General features: G+C 56.6%; 2 protein-coding genes across 5 annotated transcripts in view; one reads left to right on the forward strand and one right to left on the reverse strand.

Annotated features, from left to right (window-relative positions):
- The window catches only part of TRPC4AP (transient receptor potential cation channel subfamily C member 4 associated protein), a 35,499-nt gene extending 31,633 nt beyond the window's left edge, over window positions 1-3,866 (forward strand). For all 4 annotated transcript variants that reach the window (XM_086760956.1, XM_086760957.1, XM_086760958.1 and 1 more), the window contains one exon: window positions 1,847-3,866. In XM_086760956.1, the coding sequence (XP_086617082.1) occupies window positions 1,847-1,984 (138 nt within the window). In that variant the 3' untranslated portion in view covers window positions 1,985-3,866. The remainder of the gene's footprint in view (window positions 1-1,846) is intronic.
- Window positions 3,867-4,856: 990 nt separating this feature from the next.
- The window catches only part of MYH7B (myosin heavy chain 7B), a 28,654-nt gene continuing 20,262 nt past the window's right edge, over window positions 4,857-13,248 (reverse strand). The window contains exons 25-42 of the mRNA XM_086760955.1: window positions 12,912-13,088; window positions 12,280-12,425; window positions 11,619-11,709; window positions 10,637-11,026; window positions 10,111-10,237; window positions 9,521-9,639; window positions 9,075-9,271; window positions 8,527-8,876; window positions 7,855-7,979; window positions 7,450-7,565; window positions 7,130-7,322; window positions 6,834-7,037; window positions 6,581-6,706; window positions 6,240-6,410; window positions 5,867-5,971; window positions 5,423-5,518; window positions 5,167-5,304; window positions 4,857-4,977 (exon numbers count right to left, since the gene is read on the reverse strand). Of these exons, the coding sequence (XP_086617081.1) occupies window positions 4,969-4,977; window positions 5,167-5,304; window positions 5,423-5,518; window positions 5,867-5,971; window positions 6,240-6,410; window positions 6,581-6,706; window positions 6,834-7,037; window positions 7,130-7,322; window positions 7,450-7,565; window positions 7,855-7,979; window positions 8,527-8,876; window positions 9,075-9,271; window positions 9,521-9,639; window positions 10,111-10,237; window positions 10,637-11,026; window positions 11,619-11,709; window positions 12,280-12,425; window positions 12,912-13,088 (2,880 nt within the window). The 3' untranslated portion in view covers window positions 4,857-4,968. The remainder of the gene's footprint in view (window positions 4,978-5,166; window positions 5,305-5,422; window positions 5,519-5,866; window positions 5,972-6,239; window positions 6,411-6,580; window positions 6,707-6,833; window positions 7,038-7,129; window positions 7,323-7,449; window positions 7,566-7,854; window positions 7,980-8,526; window positions 8,877-9,074; window positions 9,272-9,520; window positions 9,640-10,110; window positions 10,238-10,636; window positions 11,027-11,618; window positions 11,710-12,279; window positions 12,426-12,911; window positions 13,089-13,248) is intronic.

The following is a 13,248-nucleotide window of genomic DNA, read 5'->3' on the forward strand; positions in this document are numbered from 1 at the left end:
AAATGGGAAGCGAGAGGTTGTGAAGGGAAAGAAGGGAGCAAATGCCCCAGTGTAACTTTCTGTGGTGCTTTTCACACCACCTTACGCAGTCAGGTCCCTTCTGCAAGGTCAGCCTACTGCAAGGTTGGTGCTGGGTTTCCCTGTGTCCTGGTTTTGGCAGGGATGAAGTTAGTTTTCCTCTCAGTAGCTGGTGTGTTTTGGACTTCTGGATGGTTTCGGACAAACCATCACACTCTGCAAACAAGACCCGAGGTCTTGGCTCTGGCACGCAGAAGTGAGACTTGCCAGTGCCAAGCGGGTTTGAGAGGCAGGGCTGGTGAGATGGCCAGCCCTGCACAGGGGTGTGGAGGCAGGACAGAATCCAGCTCCCAGTCTAGTTAGCGCCTTAACCAGACTGTCCACTCTCTTCTGGTGTGGCAAACAGTGCAGGAGAGTTACGTGGTGTAGCTGCTGGAAGACAGGGCAGCTGCCTGGAAGTTTCCACTCGAGCTGGTCTGTCCTGGGCAGTGAGAAGAGGAAGGAATGACCCATGATGAGAGAGTGGCTGCCCTGTCTATGCCCTAGAAGGCTGAAGTGAAGTTGCACAAGTTTCTTCTTTGACTTTTCCGTGCTTGGTTGGCAGCTTTAACAGATTTTTAATATGAATGCAGTGCAAGCAGTCTCCTGTAGATGAGGTGCCTGAAGAAAGGCAGTATTAGGTCTCTGGAGCTTCAGTTCCCCAAAAGGGGGAGTGCAGTGGAGGGAGAAGCTGCACTGGACGGTGCAGACTTGTAACACTTTTCTCTTTCACAGACCAAAGCTCTCTGCCATGGCTGCATTTTGGGGTTGCATTGTGCTGTGCACGCACACTGCGGTATTTGTTGTGTCTTGGCCCACTGGTGGGGTGGAAATAAATATCTGTCAGTGTGTAAAGGCTTTGGGCAAGACAGGATGGGGTGTAGGGCTGCTGGAGAGGCCTCTTGGCCTTGAGAACAGTGCAGGAGGGATGGGAGCAGGGAGGGTGTATTGTCTTTGTGTCCTCCCTAGGAGGGGGAGCTCCTGCCAGCACTGGCTTGATCCACAGCACCGCAGTGTCCCAGTCTGTGTTTGGACTGGACAGCAAATGGGAAATTTGGAGAGGTGTGTGTGTATTGCCCACGGCCAAGCACATCCTGGGCTGCAATCAAGAGGAGCATGGTCAGCAGGTCAAGAGAGGGGACTCTGCCCATCTATTCTGCCCTGGTGAGACCCCACCTGCAGCACTGCATCCAGTTCTGGAGCCCCCAACACAAGAAGGATGTGGACCTGTTGGAGAGGGTCCAGAGGAGGCCACGCAGATGATGAGAGGGCTGGAGCAGCTCTGCTGTGAGGCCAGGCTGAGAGAGCTGGGGTTGTTCATCCTGGAGAAGAGGAGGCTCCGGGGAGACCTGAGAGCGGCCTTCCAGTGCCTAAAGGGGGCTGCAGGAAAGGTGGGGAGAGACTGTTTAGCAGGGCCTGGTGTGACAGGATGAGGGGTGATGGTTTCAAAATAGAGGGAGGCAGATTCAGACTGGGCATCGGGAAGAAATGTTTTACACTGAGGGTGGTAGAGCACTGTCTGAGGTCACCCAAAGAGGCGGTGGATGCCCCATCCCTGGAAACATTCCAGGCCAGGTTGGATGAGGCTCTGAGCAACCTGATCTGGCTGGAGATGTCCCTGCTCCTGGCAGGGGGGTTGGACTGGATGGGCTTTGAAGGTCCCTTCCAACCCAAACCATCTGTGATTCTATGATTCTGTTCTCTCTCCTGAATGCCTTTGGGATCTCTCTTCTCCTGCACGTTGGTGCCTGTGGACCACGCTAACCATCCTCTTCATCTCTTCCCACAGAGCTCATGTATTAGTTTTACCTACTGGAAAGAGACTGTATCGATACTGCTCAGTCCGGACCGGACATCCCCCTGTGCCATAGTTAGCTACATCGATGAGGCGTATATGGACATTGACAGAGACTTTTCTGAGGAGTAATTCTTCACTCTGGCTTCCGATGGACAGCGCTTGGAGGGTACCTCGCAGCCCGTGGATTTTCAGGGATACGCTGTGTAGTGTGTGTGTGCGTGTGCGGCTTGGAACCGTGGAGCATTGTCAAAACCCCAGCCCCCTCCCGGTCCCCGTCTCTGGTCTGATGGAGGAGACTTTGAAAGCTCTCTGGGCAACACATTCAGGGATGTATCTTCCAGTTGTTCTGGGATAAAAATAATCACCTGCAAAAACCAGCCTCTTTATTTTTATGTTTTCTCTCTCCCAGTCCACTGTGGCCAGTCAGAGATATTTTATTTTTGCTGACAGATGAGGATACTCTGTATGTGCCAATCTGGTTGTGGCTCTCTTTCACGGCTACCAGAATTAGCGAGTCAAAAAGCACAGAAATTGCCCTCCAAATGTGAGGTCCAAGGAGCCGGTCTGCCCGGGACCCCGACGCGCCAGCCACGCGCAGAGCCGCTGCGAGGGCTCCCTTCATGTGTAACCCTTCCGCTGGGGTTTGGAGTGGGGGGTTTAGGGTTGGTTAGGGTGCGAGTGTGTGCGTGCGCGTGTGTGCTTTTAATTCCTGAGAGCCCTAGCTCCAGTCACCTCTTCACCACCTACTTTTGGATCATTTGGTACTAAATCTGTCTGTCTGTGTTAGGAGAGCATCTCTGCTCCTGCTCTCTCCTGCAGACGCTTCCCATCTGAAGGCATTTCACAGTGCTGCGGAGAACAGAGACATTTCAGCAGTGGTGGAATTGCAACAGGGGTTGGCTTTTTCACGGAGCACTAGCATTAAAACCTACTAATTTTTTAAACTTGCAGCCTGTCCGTTCTTGGGTAACTAATCTGGTTTTAAAATCCTTTTCAGGACTGTTGCTCGTGATGCTAACCTGCTATGCCTGGAAACCTTACATCACTCTCTACTTTGCCCTTATTAGCAACACACACATTGATCTTGAAGTGCAATATTTACTGGGGATGTATTTTTTTCCTGGATCTATTTTAATCGGAATGTGTTAGATGCTGGGAATTAAGCACTCCTGCTTGAAAGGAACTTTGTAGGACAGGTTGGGAAAGGGGGAATTGGGTTTTGGCAGTCCCAGTTGCAAACCTGCACGTGCCCTGCCTGCTCACTGATGTTAACTGTGTTGCTCCAAGACAGATTCCCAGGAATGAAATACAGCCTGAAGTCCTGAGCCACTGCATTTAAGTCCAAAAATACGCGTCTTGCGGCTCCAGCTAAAAGAAACCAGTTTTCTTTGAAAAGAAATGCATCTGAATTTCAAATTTTCTTAACTTACTTGATGAGATGGCTTCAGCTCTGGAGAGGGACCCGTGGCGAGGATGTCCCAGAGCTGTAGCGCTCTGTCTCTGATTGCCGGCAGAGTTACCCACCCTGAGGCTCCCTGTGCTGGGGCCTGGGTGAGTGAACGAGGCTTCCAGCCCCGGGTGCAGGACTTGCTCTCTATAAGTCACCCTTCTCCTCCAGCTTCTCTCACACTTCGGTGTCCTGCTACGGACTTAGGCTCAGTGCTTTGCTGGCAGGGTGATCGGAGCTGCTGAGCTTGTGCATAAACCTTGAGGTTGCGTGAGCTCCTGGGGCTCCTTGTGTCCCCCCCCGGGCAGCCCCTGCCCCACTCCAGTGAGGGTACCCCCGTCGCACCCCTGGTGTTGGAGAGCCCCTGGCTAGGGCAACTGCAACTCTCTGTTCTTCATCAGGTCACCCTCACCCTGCCCCAAACCTCCCCTGAGCTCATTTCTTTCTCATCTGTACTTTTTTGTTCTTGGGTATTTGTGTTTTTTGGTGTATCTTTGCTTCTTCTTAACTGTAATAGATGTACACTTAAAATAAATGCTTCAAATTAAAAGGCTTTTAAGTTAAGGGATGCCTTTTCCCTGGTCCGGTGATTGCTGCTCGAAACCTGCGCAGTCTCACGTGTTTACCTAACGGACAGCGAGAGCGAAGCCGCGCCTGCTGTTGGCTCTCGGCCCGCGCGAGGCTGAGCTGAAATCGTGCCAGCCTGGCTCCTGGGTCTCTCCTCCAGCGACTTTTGGGTCCTTGGCTGGCTGCAGAGGACGGCACAGGAAAAAACCCACAGCAGCTCTGCCAAGAAGGCAGCGCACTGGTCAGCAGGGGAAAGGCTCTGCAGAGAGGGTCACAGGCAGATTTTCACTGGGGGCCGTGTTCCTCTGGGCTCATCTGTCCATGGCAGATGCCTCAAAAATCTCATTTTGAGAGGGACCAGACAGCTCTGTCCTTCATCCTTGTTTTGTCTGATTTATATGGAGAGCACGGGGAGATGTCCTGCGTGGTGCTGGGAGAGCTCGCTGGCTGTGGGAGAGGGTGCTGGGGTGGAGGTGGGACCCCTGTCACTAACAAATACTTCTGGGGGTCTGCACGGTCCCCAGGGCTGGCTGAGGTCCGTGCTGCCCAGATTAATGCCAATTTACTAACTGCAAATAAACGTATTAAATGGAAACTATTAAAGAAATCTATTTTAAGGAAATGAGTGGTGTCTTTCTTTGCAGTCCCTTTAGCAAAGTGCAATATTTACTGGGGATGTATTTTTTTTTCTCTCTCCCAGTCCAGCGTGGCCAGTCAGAGATATTTTATTTTTGCTCCCTCTCTCCTGTGGGACTGTACTTGGGGGTTTTGATGTTCTCCCCAGGAGTAACGGTTTCACCCTCAACCATTTTCTGTTCAACCCTGAGAGCAGGGTGAAGACACAACCCAGGAACAAAAGTTTTGGCAGGGACTCTCCTGGCGCTGCCTGCCTGTGGAAGATGGCCCCACAGACCCCAGCGTGCTCCCTGCTTCTCTGGGAGCAGAGCGCAGGCCCTGGTTACCCTGTGACGGACACAACAGAGCCACTCCTGGCCAATCTACGTTTATTCACGCGGCGCAAAGCTGGCAGTGGCTGTTGCAGCCATTTGCCTCCAAGCTACAGCAGGCAGCCGGAACGGGGCAGGCAGCCAGGCTTCTGCTACTCATGCTGGAAAAAAAAAAAAAAAAAAAAGGGCTTTGGTGAGACCCTGAGCCTGGAAGCGGGGAGCACGCTGCCATCTGTCAGGTCCTGGCAGCAGTGGTGGGTGAGGCCAGCAGCACAGGGCAGGATGTGGCCCTGGGCTGCTCCTCTGGCTGTGGGGACGGGGACAGCAGGAGCCCCATGGGGTGGCCTTACCTTGGAGGTGATGACCTCCCTGGTGCGGGCGCGCAGCTTGTTGACCTGCGTCTCGGCGATGTCGGCACGCTCCTCCGCATCGTCCAGCTCGTGCTGCACCTTGCGGTACTTCACCAAGTTGGAGTTGGCCTGCTGCTCCTGGAGGGAGCAAAGGGAGAGGTGGATGTGTGGAGTGCCAGGATGCCACGCTGCGCGCTCCCCACGCCGACCTTGTGGCCCCTTTCCCTTGCAGGCAGCCCAGGCAGCCAGCACTTACCGCCTCCTCAAACTGGCGCTTGTAGCTCTTGACCTTGCTCTGCAGCTTGTCAATCAGGTCCTGCATCCGTGTCAGGTTCTTCCGGTCTTCCTCAGCCTGCAAGTGGCCCAGCCCCATTAGCGGGACCCCAGCAGACCAGCTCCAGCTGCCCCAGTACCTTCATCCAGGAGTCCCAGTGGTGCCAGGGCCCTTCCCACCCCACCGACCCAGCCACCAGCCCCATGTCCTCCCACACCTGGCTTAGGGGCAAGACAGAGACACAGAGCAGGTGGTGGACGTTGGCACAGGAGAAGCCCATCCTGCCCTTGTTGGTCCCAGTACAGCGCTCAGAGCGAGCCAGGGCTGTGCTGGGCTCAGTGGGGTGTTGGATAACACGAAGATCTGAGCACAGGGAGAGTTGGGCCAAGTCCTGCCAGGCTGGAGCTGTGCCTGGTGCTGCTGTACCTGGTAGCTCAGCTCCTTGATCCTCCGCTCATACTTGCGAATGCCTTTCTGGGCTTCGGCCATCTTCTTCTGCTCCATATCCAGCTCTCCCTCCAGCTCCCGCACCTGCGGGTGGATAGAGGCCAGCTCAGGTCAGCTCCTCAGCACCAGCCCCAGACGAGGTCAGATCACTTTCCCCAGATCAGGGTGGCCACAGCCAAGGCTAAGCCACCCCAAGAAAAGGCATGGAGCCAGCCCCAGGCTCGCATGTCCTCAGGGATTGTCCCACTGCCCATGGTCCCCCTGCAGCACAGCCCGGCCCCAGAGGGAGGGGGCAGTGCCAGGAGCCAGCTCCTATAAGGCACAGCCGGGGATCTGCCCCCTGCCACCTCACCCTGGCCTCCAGCTTCTGGATCTGCTTCTTGCCACCCTTGAGAGCAATCTGCTCCGCTTCGTCCAGGCGCATCTGCAGGTCCTTGATGGTCTGCTCCATGTTCTTCTTCATCCGCTCCAGGTGCGCGCTCGTGTCCTGCTCCTTCTTCAGCTCCTCTGCCATCATGGCAGCCTGCACGGCCAACAGCACAGAGGCATCACCACAAGGCCAGGCAGCCCTGCCAGGCACAGGGGCTCAATGGCAAAGCTCTGAGAGCCTCCCCTCTCCTCCCACCCATCAGCCCCACAGGGTGCTGGGCACCTTTGCCGAACCATAGAGCATCATCCCCACCACACTCTTACATCTGTGATAGCCTTCTTCGCCTTCTCCTCAGCATTACGGCACTCCTGCACCGCATCCTCCACCTCACTGCTCAGCTGCGAGATGTCAGTCTCCAACTTCTTCTTCTGGTTGATCAGGCCGGTGTTCTGCAGACAGAGCAGGGCAGGGCAGTGCCACAGGGACCGGCCCTTTGCTGCGGCCAGCAGCCCCGCTGCCAGACAGGCTCCTGCTGCTCCCGTGCCGGCAGAGACCCGGGATCGGGTGGTCCCTCACCTGGGAGTGAAGCAGGTTGACCCTCTCCGTGGCCTCCAGCAACTCCTGCTCCGCCAGCTTCCTGCTCCTCTCTGCCTGCTCCAGCGCTGCCCGCAGCTCCTCCACCTCCGCCAGCAGCAGGTTGTTGCGGCGCTCCAGGGCGGCCGCCTGCTCCTTCAGGTCGTCATTGTGGCGTTGAGTATCATCCAGCTCGATTTGCAGGTCCTGCCGGGCAGCACAGGGTCAGTGGGGACAGCAGGGAGTGGGGGCTGGCAGTGGGGACAGCACCAAGCCCGTCCCACGCGCGGCCACCCAACCTTGATCTGGGCCTGGAGCTGTCGGCCCAGTTTCTGGAACTCGGCAGCTTGGCGGTTGGCGTGGCTCAGCTGGATCTCCATCTCGTTCAGGTCTCCCTCCATCTTCTTCCTCAGCCGGACAGCCTCGTTCTTGGCCCGGGCCTCTGCATCTAGCGTGGCCTGCATGGAGTCCATGGCGCGCTGGTGGTTGCGCCTGCAGGAGGGAGGATCCATCAGCCCTGTCCGCCCAGGGACACCCAGTCCAGAGCAGCCCTGTCAGAGCCGTGATGCCAGCTCTGCCCCCGCAGTGATGGCCCGATCTGTCCCCTCTCAGCACACACCTCAGGTTCTCAAACTCCTCGTCCTTCTCCGCCAGCTTCCTGTCCACGTCAGCCTTGATCTGGTTCAGCTCCAGCTGGATGCGCAGCGTCTTGCTCTCCTCGTGCTCCAGGGCTCCCTAGAGAGAGCGGCAGCCATGGGAAGGTGACCCCCGGGGAGATCTCTCCAGACACCCACCCCAGCCTGGCCTCACCCCCCCAGCTCAAATCTATGAGGAGCCAGACAGGTGGACCACCCCAGTGCCTTGCTGTGGTTGCACAACCTCCACGAGCACGGCCCAGCACTGTCCCCCCGCCAGCATGGTGTGGGTCACTGCTCCAGCCCCGTCTGACCAGCGCTGCAGGGTGGGACGGGGGCTCCTGAGGGCAGTGGGCACGTGCAAGCATCAGTGGGAAACACGGACCCACCTCAGCCTCCTCCAGAGCCGCCTGGATGTCGCTCTTCTCGCTCTCCAGGGCTTTCTTCAGCTTCTCCAGCTCATGGATGGTTTTGCCGCTCAGACTGATCTGGTCGGTCAGATCAGCGATTTCCTCTGGCAGGGACAGAAGGGCATTTGGTCAGGAAGGAGTTTGTGGGGCCAACCCAGGGCAGGTGACTTCCCCATCCCCCCGCCCACGCTCGGCCGGTGTCCCCTCAGCCCCATGGAGACCAGCTGAGGTTGTTCTTGGGGACATTGCTGGGCCCTGCCGTGCTCCCCTGCAGTTCGGGTGAAGGAGAGGGCATGGGAGAGGAATTGAGGGCCCATGGAGAGCTGCTTGTCCAAGCCAGTGTCATGGCACAGCCATGGCGCTCCCGGCAGCAAAACACACACCGTTTGGAAACAAGAGCTACGTGACACTGCCCGTCTGCCCAGAGTGTCCCCAGCAAGATGCAGGACACGTGCTGGCTTCCTGGCTGCGCTGCTGCGTTCCTCCAAGGAGGAAACGGGCCAGGCTTGGCTGAGCAGCAAGGTCTTCTCCCCGCCTACAAGGGGAGGTCCCGGGGTGACCGCAGTCTCCGAGCCCAGCCAGATGGCTGAGGACAGAGGAGCCATGGGCTGCCCACGAGAGCCGGGCCCTGGGCAGAGAGCCCAGTCCTACCCTGCAGGTTCTTGTTCTCCCTCTTGAGGGTCTCCAGGTTGTCCAGGGACTCCTCATAGGCATTCTTGAGCTTGAAGAGCTCCGTGCTCAGGCTGCGTGACTCCTTCTGTGATGCCTCCAGCTCTGCCTGCGTCTCCTCATACTTCTGCTTCCACTCAGCCAGGATCCTGTCAAAGTTGCGTTGCTTCTTGTCCAGGGCAGCGCAGGCCGAGTTGGCACGCTCCAGGTCCACCGAGAGGTCCTCGATCTCTGTCTGCAGCCGGTGCTTGGTCTTTTCCAGTGAGGAGCACTTGGCATGAGCAGCCTCCACTGCTTCCTCCGCCTCCTGCAGCCGGATGGCCAGCTTCTTCCTGCCAAGGGCAGCAAGGGGTGAGTACTCCCAGCTCAAGTGTCATTCCACCCCGCTGCTCAAAGGGGAGGCCACAGCCTGCCCAAAGAGCCTCAAGTCCAGGCAGGACGGTGCAGTCTCACCCTGGGGTCTGGGAATGCCCCATCCTTGAGTGAAAACTTGCCACCTGCAAGGAACCAACTTCTGCCATGAGACTCACTTGGCTTCCTCCAGCTCCTCCGTCCTCTGGATGGCATCTGTCTCGTACTTGGTTCTCCACTGGGCTACTTCTGCATTGGCCTTGGACAAGTTCCTCTGGAGCTCGCTCTTGGCCTCCACCTCCTCCTCATACTGCTCCCGCAGCAGGTCACAGTCATGCCGGGAGGCTTGCAGGGCATGGGCCAAGGCGTTCTTGCTCTGAGGAAGGGAGAGCTCATGAGAGGAGCAGCTGGCCACAGGCTCCAGGATACTGGCCACAGTGCTGGGACTGGGGGCAGTGGGAGGGAACTTGTGGTTTTCCCAGGCTAAGAGTTGCCCTTGAGGTTCCTGTGTGCAGCTGTGTCCCACCTCCCCAGTCCAAGGAGCTGTGCCGCTGCCACAGTAGGACACATGTACCACTCCCTGAGATCTGTATCGCTCAGATCAGCCATGCCCCAGGATCCTCACCTTGGTCTCTTCCTCCAGCTGCCTCTTGAGTTCCTCGATGTTCTGGGTGAACGAGGCCTTGCCACGGCTCAGCTGGTTGATGAAGGACTCCTTCTCCTCCAGCAGCCGACTGAGCTCCCCTGGGTTCAAAGAGAACCAAAACAGCTGCTTTGGGGTCTCAGGGCTGCAATCTGCCTTAGCCCACATCCCCCAGAGCCCGTGGCCTTCAGCTGCATGGAGACCTCCAGCAGTCCCAGTTGTATCCCCACCCAGCCAAGCTGGGGCCCATGGGTAGAGGTGCATGCCAGCAGCTAAAGGCCAAACAGGCCAGCTAGGAACCCCTCCTGCTGATATCTGAGATCACAGCACATCCAGCATCACCACAGAGGTCGTCTTCCTCACCAAGCTATACAGCACCTCTGCAAGGCCTGAGTGGAGGCACAACATGGACACCCCACTCCCCTCTGCTCCAGATGGAGCTCCTGGTATTATTTTTGGTCTGTGGGAAGCAGGATGGTCTGCCTGGCTGAGCCACGGCTCCTCCACCGATACCGCAGTGCAAGACGAGCCCCAGGGCAGCCACGTGTCCCCCAGCTGCCACCCCCACCTACCGTTCTCAGTCTGCAGCCTGCCCCGCTGCGTGCTCACGTCGGTCAGCTGTCGCTGCAGCTCATCCACCTTGGACTTGGCTTCACTCAGCTGGTCCTCATAGGTGCGGCACAGCTTCTCAGCGTTGGCCTGCATGCCCCAAGCAAAGCCTGCGTGAAACCCAGCTCCAGTCTCCCAGCAGGAGCTCGGAGACTGCGGTCACCCCGGGACCTCGCTGCCCTGCTCGGCTTATCCCATGTGCACAGCAGGCCAAGAGCAGGAGCCGGCCAGAGCTCTCGTGTCTCTGCTAATGGTGGCTTTCTGCAGTCAGTCTCCCAGGAAATGTCTTCCCAGACCCTCTAGACTCTACTAGGACAAGCAAAGCACCCTGCAAGCACTGCCATAGTGACACAGGGACAAGCTCCACCGAGGGACTTGGCCATGGCAAAGAGGTACCTAGGACATCATCTCATGGACATCGCTCTGCTGAACCACAGTACCGATGTTCAGAGAAGAGATGAACCTGCCCTGTCCAGAACTGGTACCCACCTTGTTCTTGGTGAGGTATTCAATGTTGGATGACAGGTCATCCACCTCCATCTTCATCTCACTCTTCTCCTTCTCCAGTTTCTGCTTGACGCGCTGCAGGTTGTCGATCTGCTCACTCAGCTCCGCCACGCTGTCTGCATGCTTCTTCCGCAGGGCAGCTGCTGTGGACTCATGCTGCAGGGTTGCCTCCTCCAGGTCCCGCCGCAGCTTCAGGAATTCTGCTTCTCGCTTCTTGTTCATCTCCAGCTGCGTGGCCGTTGCCCCACCAGCCTCCTCCAGCCGCTCGCTCAGCTCCTCCAGCTCCCGTGACACTTCCGCCCGCTGCTTCTCCACCTTGGCTCTGGCGGCACGCTCAGCCTCCAGCTCCTCCTCCAGCTCCTCAATGCGGGCCTGGCAGAAGAAGGCAGATGCTCCAAGCACCAGGTGAAGCTCCAGCATCTTTGCTCTCCACAATGGAGCAAGGTTGCTTGGGAGCAACAAGCCACCAGTCTGGAGCAAATGCTTGGGCTGTTTTGGGATTCTCGGAGGCAGGCACGCCCGGTGTGCCTTGTAGGGTGTTTGGCAGAGCTCCTGCTCTCCTCTGCACCCTGCCATCAGGATCCAGGCTGATAGTGGCTTCTTTTCAGTGGGAACCTCCATGCAAACACCCTAAATCTGGGGGCCTGGCTCTGACATGAAGAAGCCCAACATACTAGGTTTGGATCTTTGGAGTTTGGGAATTGGATTTAGGGTTAGTCTGGACAGAGAACTACCTCCTAGAAGCTGTTCCTCATGCTGCTGCTAGCATTCTTTAATTTTCAGTCCACCACATTTTGGCAGAAAACTTTGCTTCTACTAACAGTGCTAGCTTTTTTCATTGCTCTTCTGCCAAGGAGATGTCCCTGAGCTCAGAGAGTGACTGGCCCATGCAGATTCCCCAGCACATTACATCTGATGGACATTTAGGACCCCTGGGCTGTGAGAACAGTTCTTCCCACCGTACCTGGAGCTCCTTGATCTTCTTCTGCAGCTGGGCCTCAGTCACTTGCCCATCTTCAATCCTTGAATTCAGTTGACTCATTTCAAAGTCTTTCCTGTACAGAAAGAAGGCAGAGCCTCTGGTCAGACAAACACTGTCCTGCCACGTCCCTCTGGCTCCTAAAGCCAGTGGAAGATTGCTCCCTGTGCTGTAACACCCAGGTTCAAAGGACAAACCAACCCACGCAGGAACAGGACTGCAGGGGTAAGAAGCAGCCCATGGACTGCTCTGATGGAGGGCTGCAGTGGCCAGACTGGCAGAGAACCAGGCTCTGAGGTTTTCCTGTGAGGTGCCTAGGAGTTGCTCTCCCGTTCCCCAACGAGAATGGGACATGAGTGAAGTCTTAGCTGAGGTCCCAGCCCTGTGTTAGGATCCTGCCAGGCAAGTTTCTCCTCTCCAACCCCATGTACAGAGGAAGGTCTGTAGCACCCTGATCTATTAGTTCATGCAGCTAATGAGCTCCTCAGCATCTCTGCTCAGTGCCCAGGAAAACTAAGCCCTCATTTTGCCTGGGCTGATGACACCAGCAGTGCCCAAAGCCACATCCCAGCAGCCCCCGCAGAGGCCACACACCCCCTTCACTTAGAGGTGGGCACTGGCCTGCCCAGGAACATCTCACACTCACTTTTTGAGTTTCTCCTCCAGCTGCTGTTTGTCATTCTCCAGATCCATTACAGACTCTTGTGTCAACTTCAGGTCTCCTTCAAGCTTCCTCTTTGCTCTTTCCAGGTCCATGCGGACTTTCTTTTCTTGTTCAAGAGAGCTTTCCAGCTGGAGAACGAAGAGAGACAGGCTAGGGAGGGAAAGGACCCTCTGTAGCCCCAACCTTCCCCTTGTCCATTGCTGTGGAAACTTCACCCAGCCCTTAGAGCCACATCTGTTTCCTAGTTGGTCTCCAGTCCCGTTCCCTCAGCCCAGGACAGCTCTCCATGAGGTACGCTAGACCACCTCTTGGTTTGTCAATGGGGTTTGTGGGAAAATAACAGAAGACTGGCAAGGAGGATTGTAAACACACTCAAGTGGCTTGCAGCTGGGGTGTAGAAAAACACCTATACCATACTAATAATTCATTAGTCTGGTGTGCTTGACGAGTAGAACATCTGTGTTGAGATAACATAGGCCTGTGATAGACTCAGAGGCACCCTATGGAACCTGCTTGAGATTCCTGCCCTGCTGCGGCAAAGGTCAAAGCACAGCGCTGAACAACTCCTGCGTGAACCCCGCCTCTCACTTCATTGTCATTGGCCTACGACTCACATCATCCACTTGCTGCTCCAGTTTGACCTTGGCTTTGGTCAGCGTGTTGACCTTGTCTTCCTCAGCCTGCAGGTCGTCCAGGGCCTGCTGATGGGCCTCTTGCAGCGCTTTCTTCTCTTTAGTCAGCTTAGCAATGATCTCATCCAGAGCAGCCATCTCTTCAATCAGGTTTTTCACCTAGATCAGTGAGGTCAAAAACTGAGTGCATCTTCTCGGAGCGAAAGGATGCAAAGTTAATACAGCAGCCCGCCCCATGGAAGGCAGGAGTCCATGATCAACAGCAGCTTGGCACCACAGCAGCAGCCAGCCCCTCTCCCCTTGGCCAGCCTGGTTTGTC

Source organism: Chlamydotis macqueenii, chromosome 16 (assembly GCF_036417535.1).
Source record: "Chlamydotis macqueenii isolate bChlMac1 chromosome 16, bChlMac1.mat, whole genome shotgun sequence".
NCBI lineage: Eukaryota > Metazoa > Chordata > Aves > Otidiformes > Otididae > Chlamydotis > Chlamydotis macqueenii.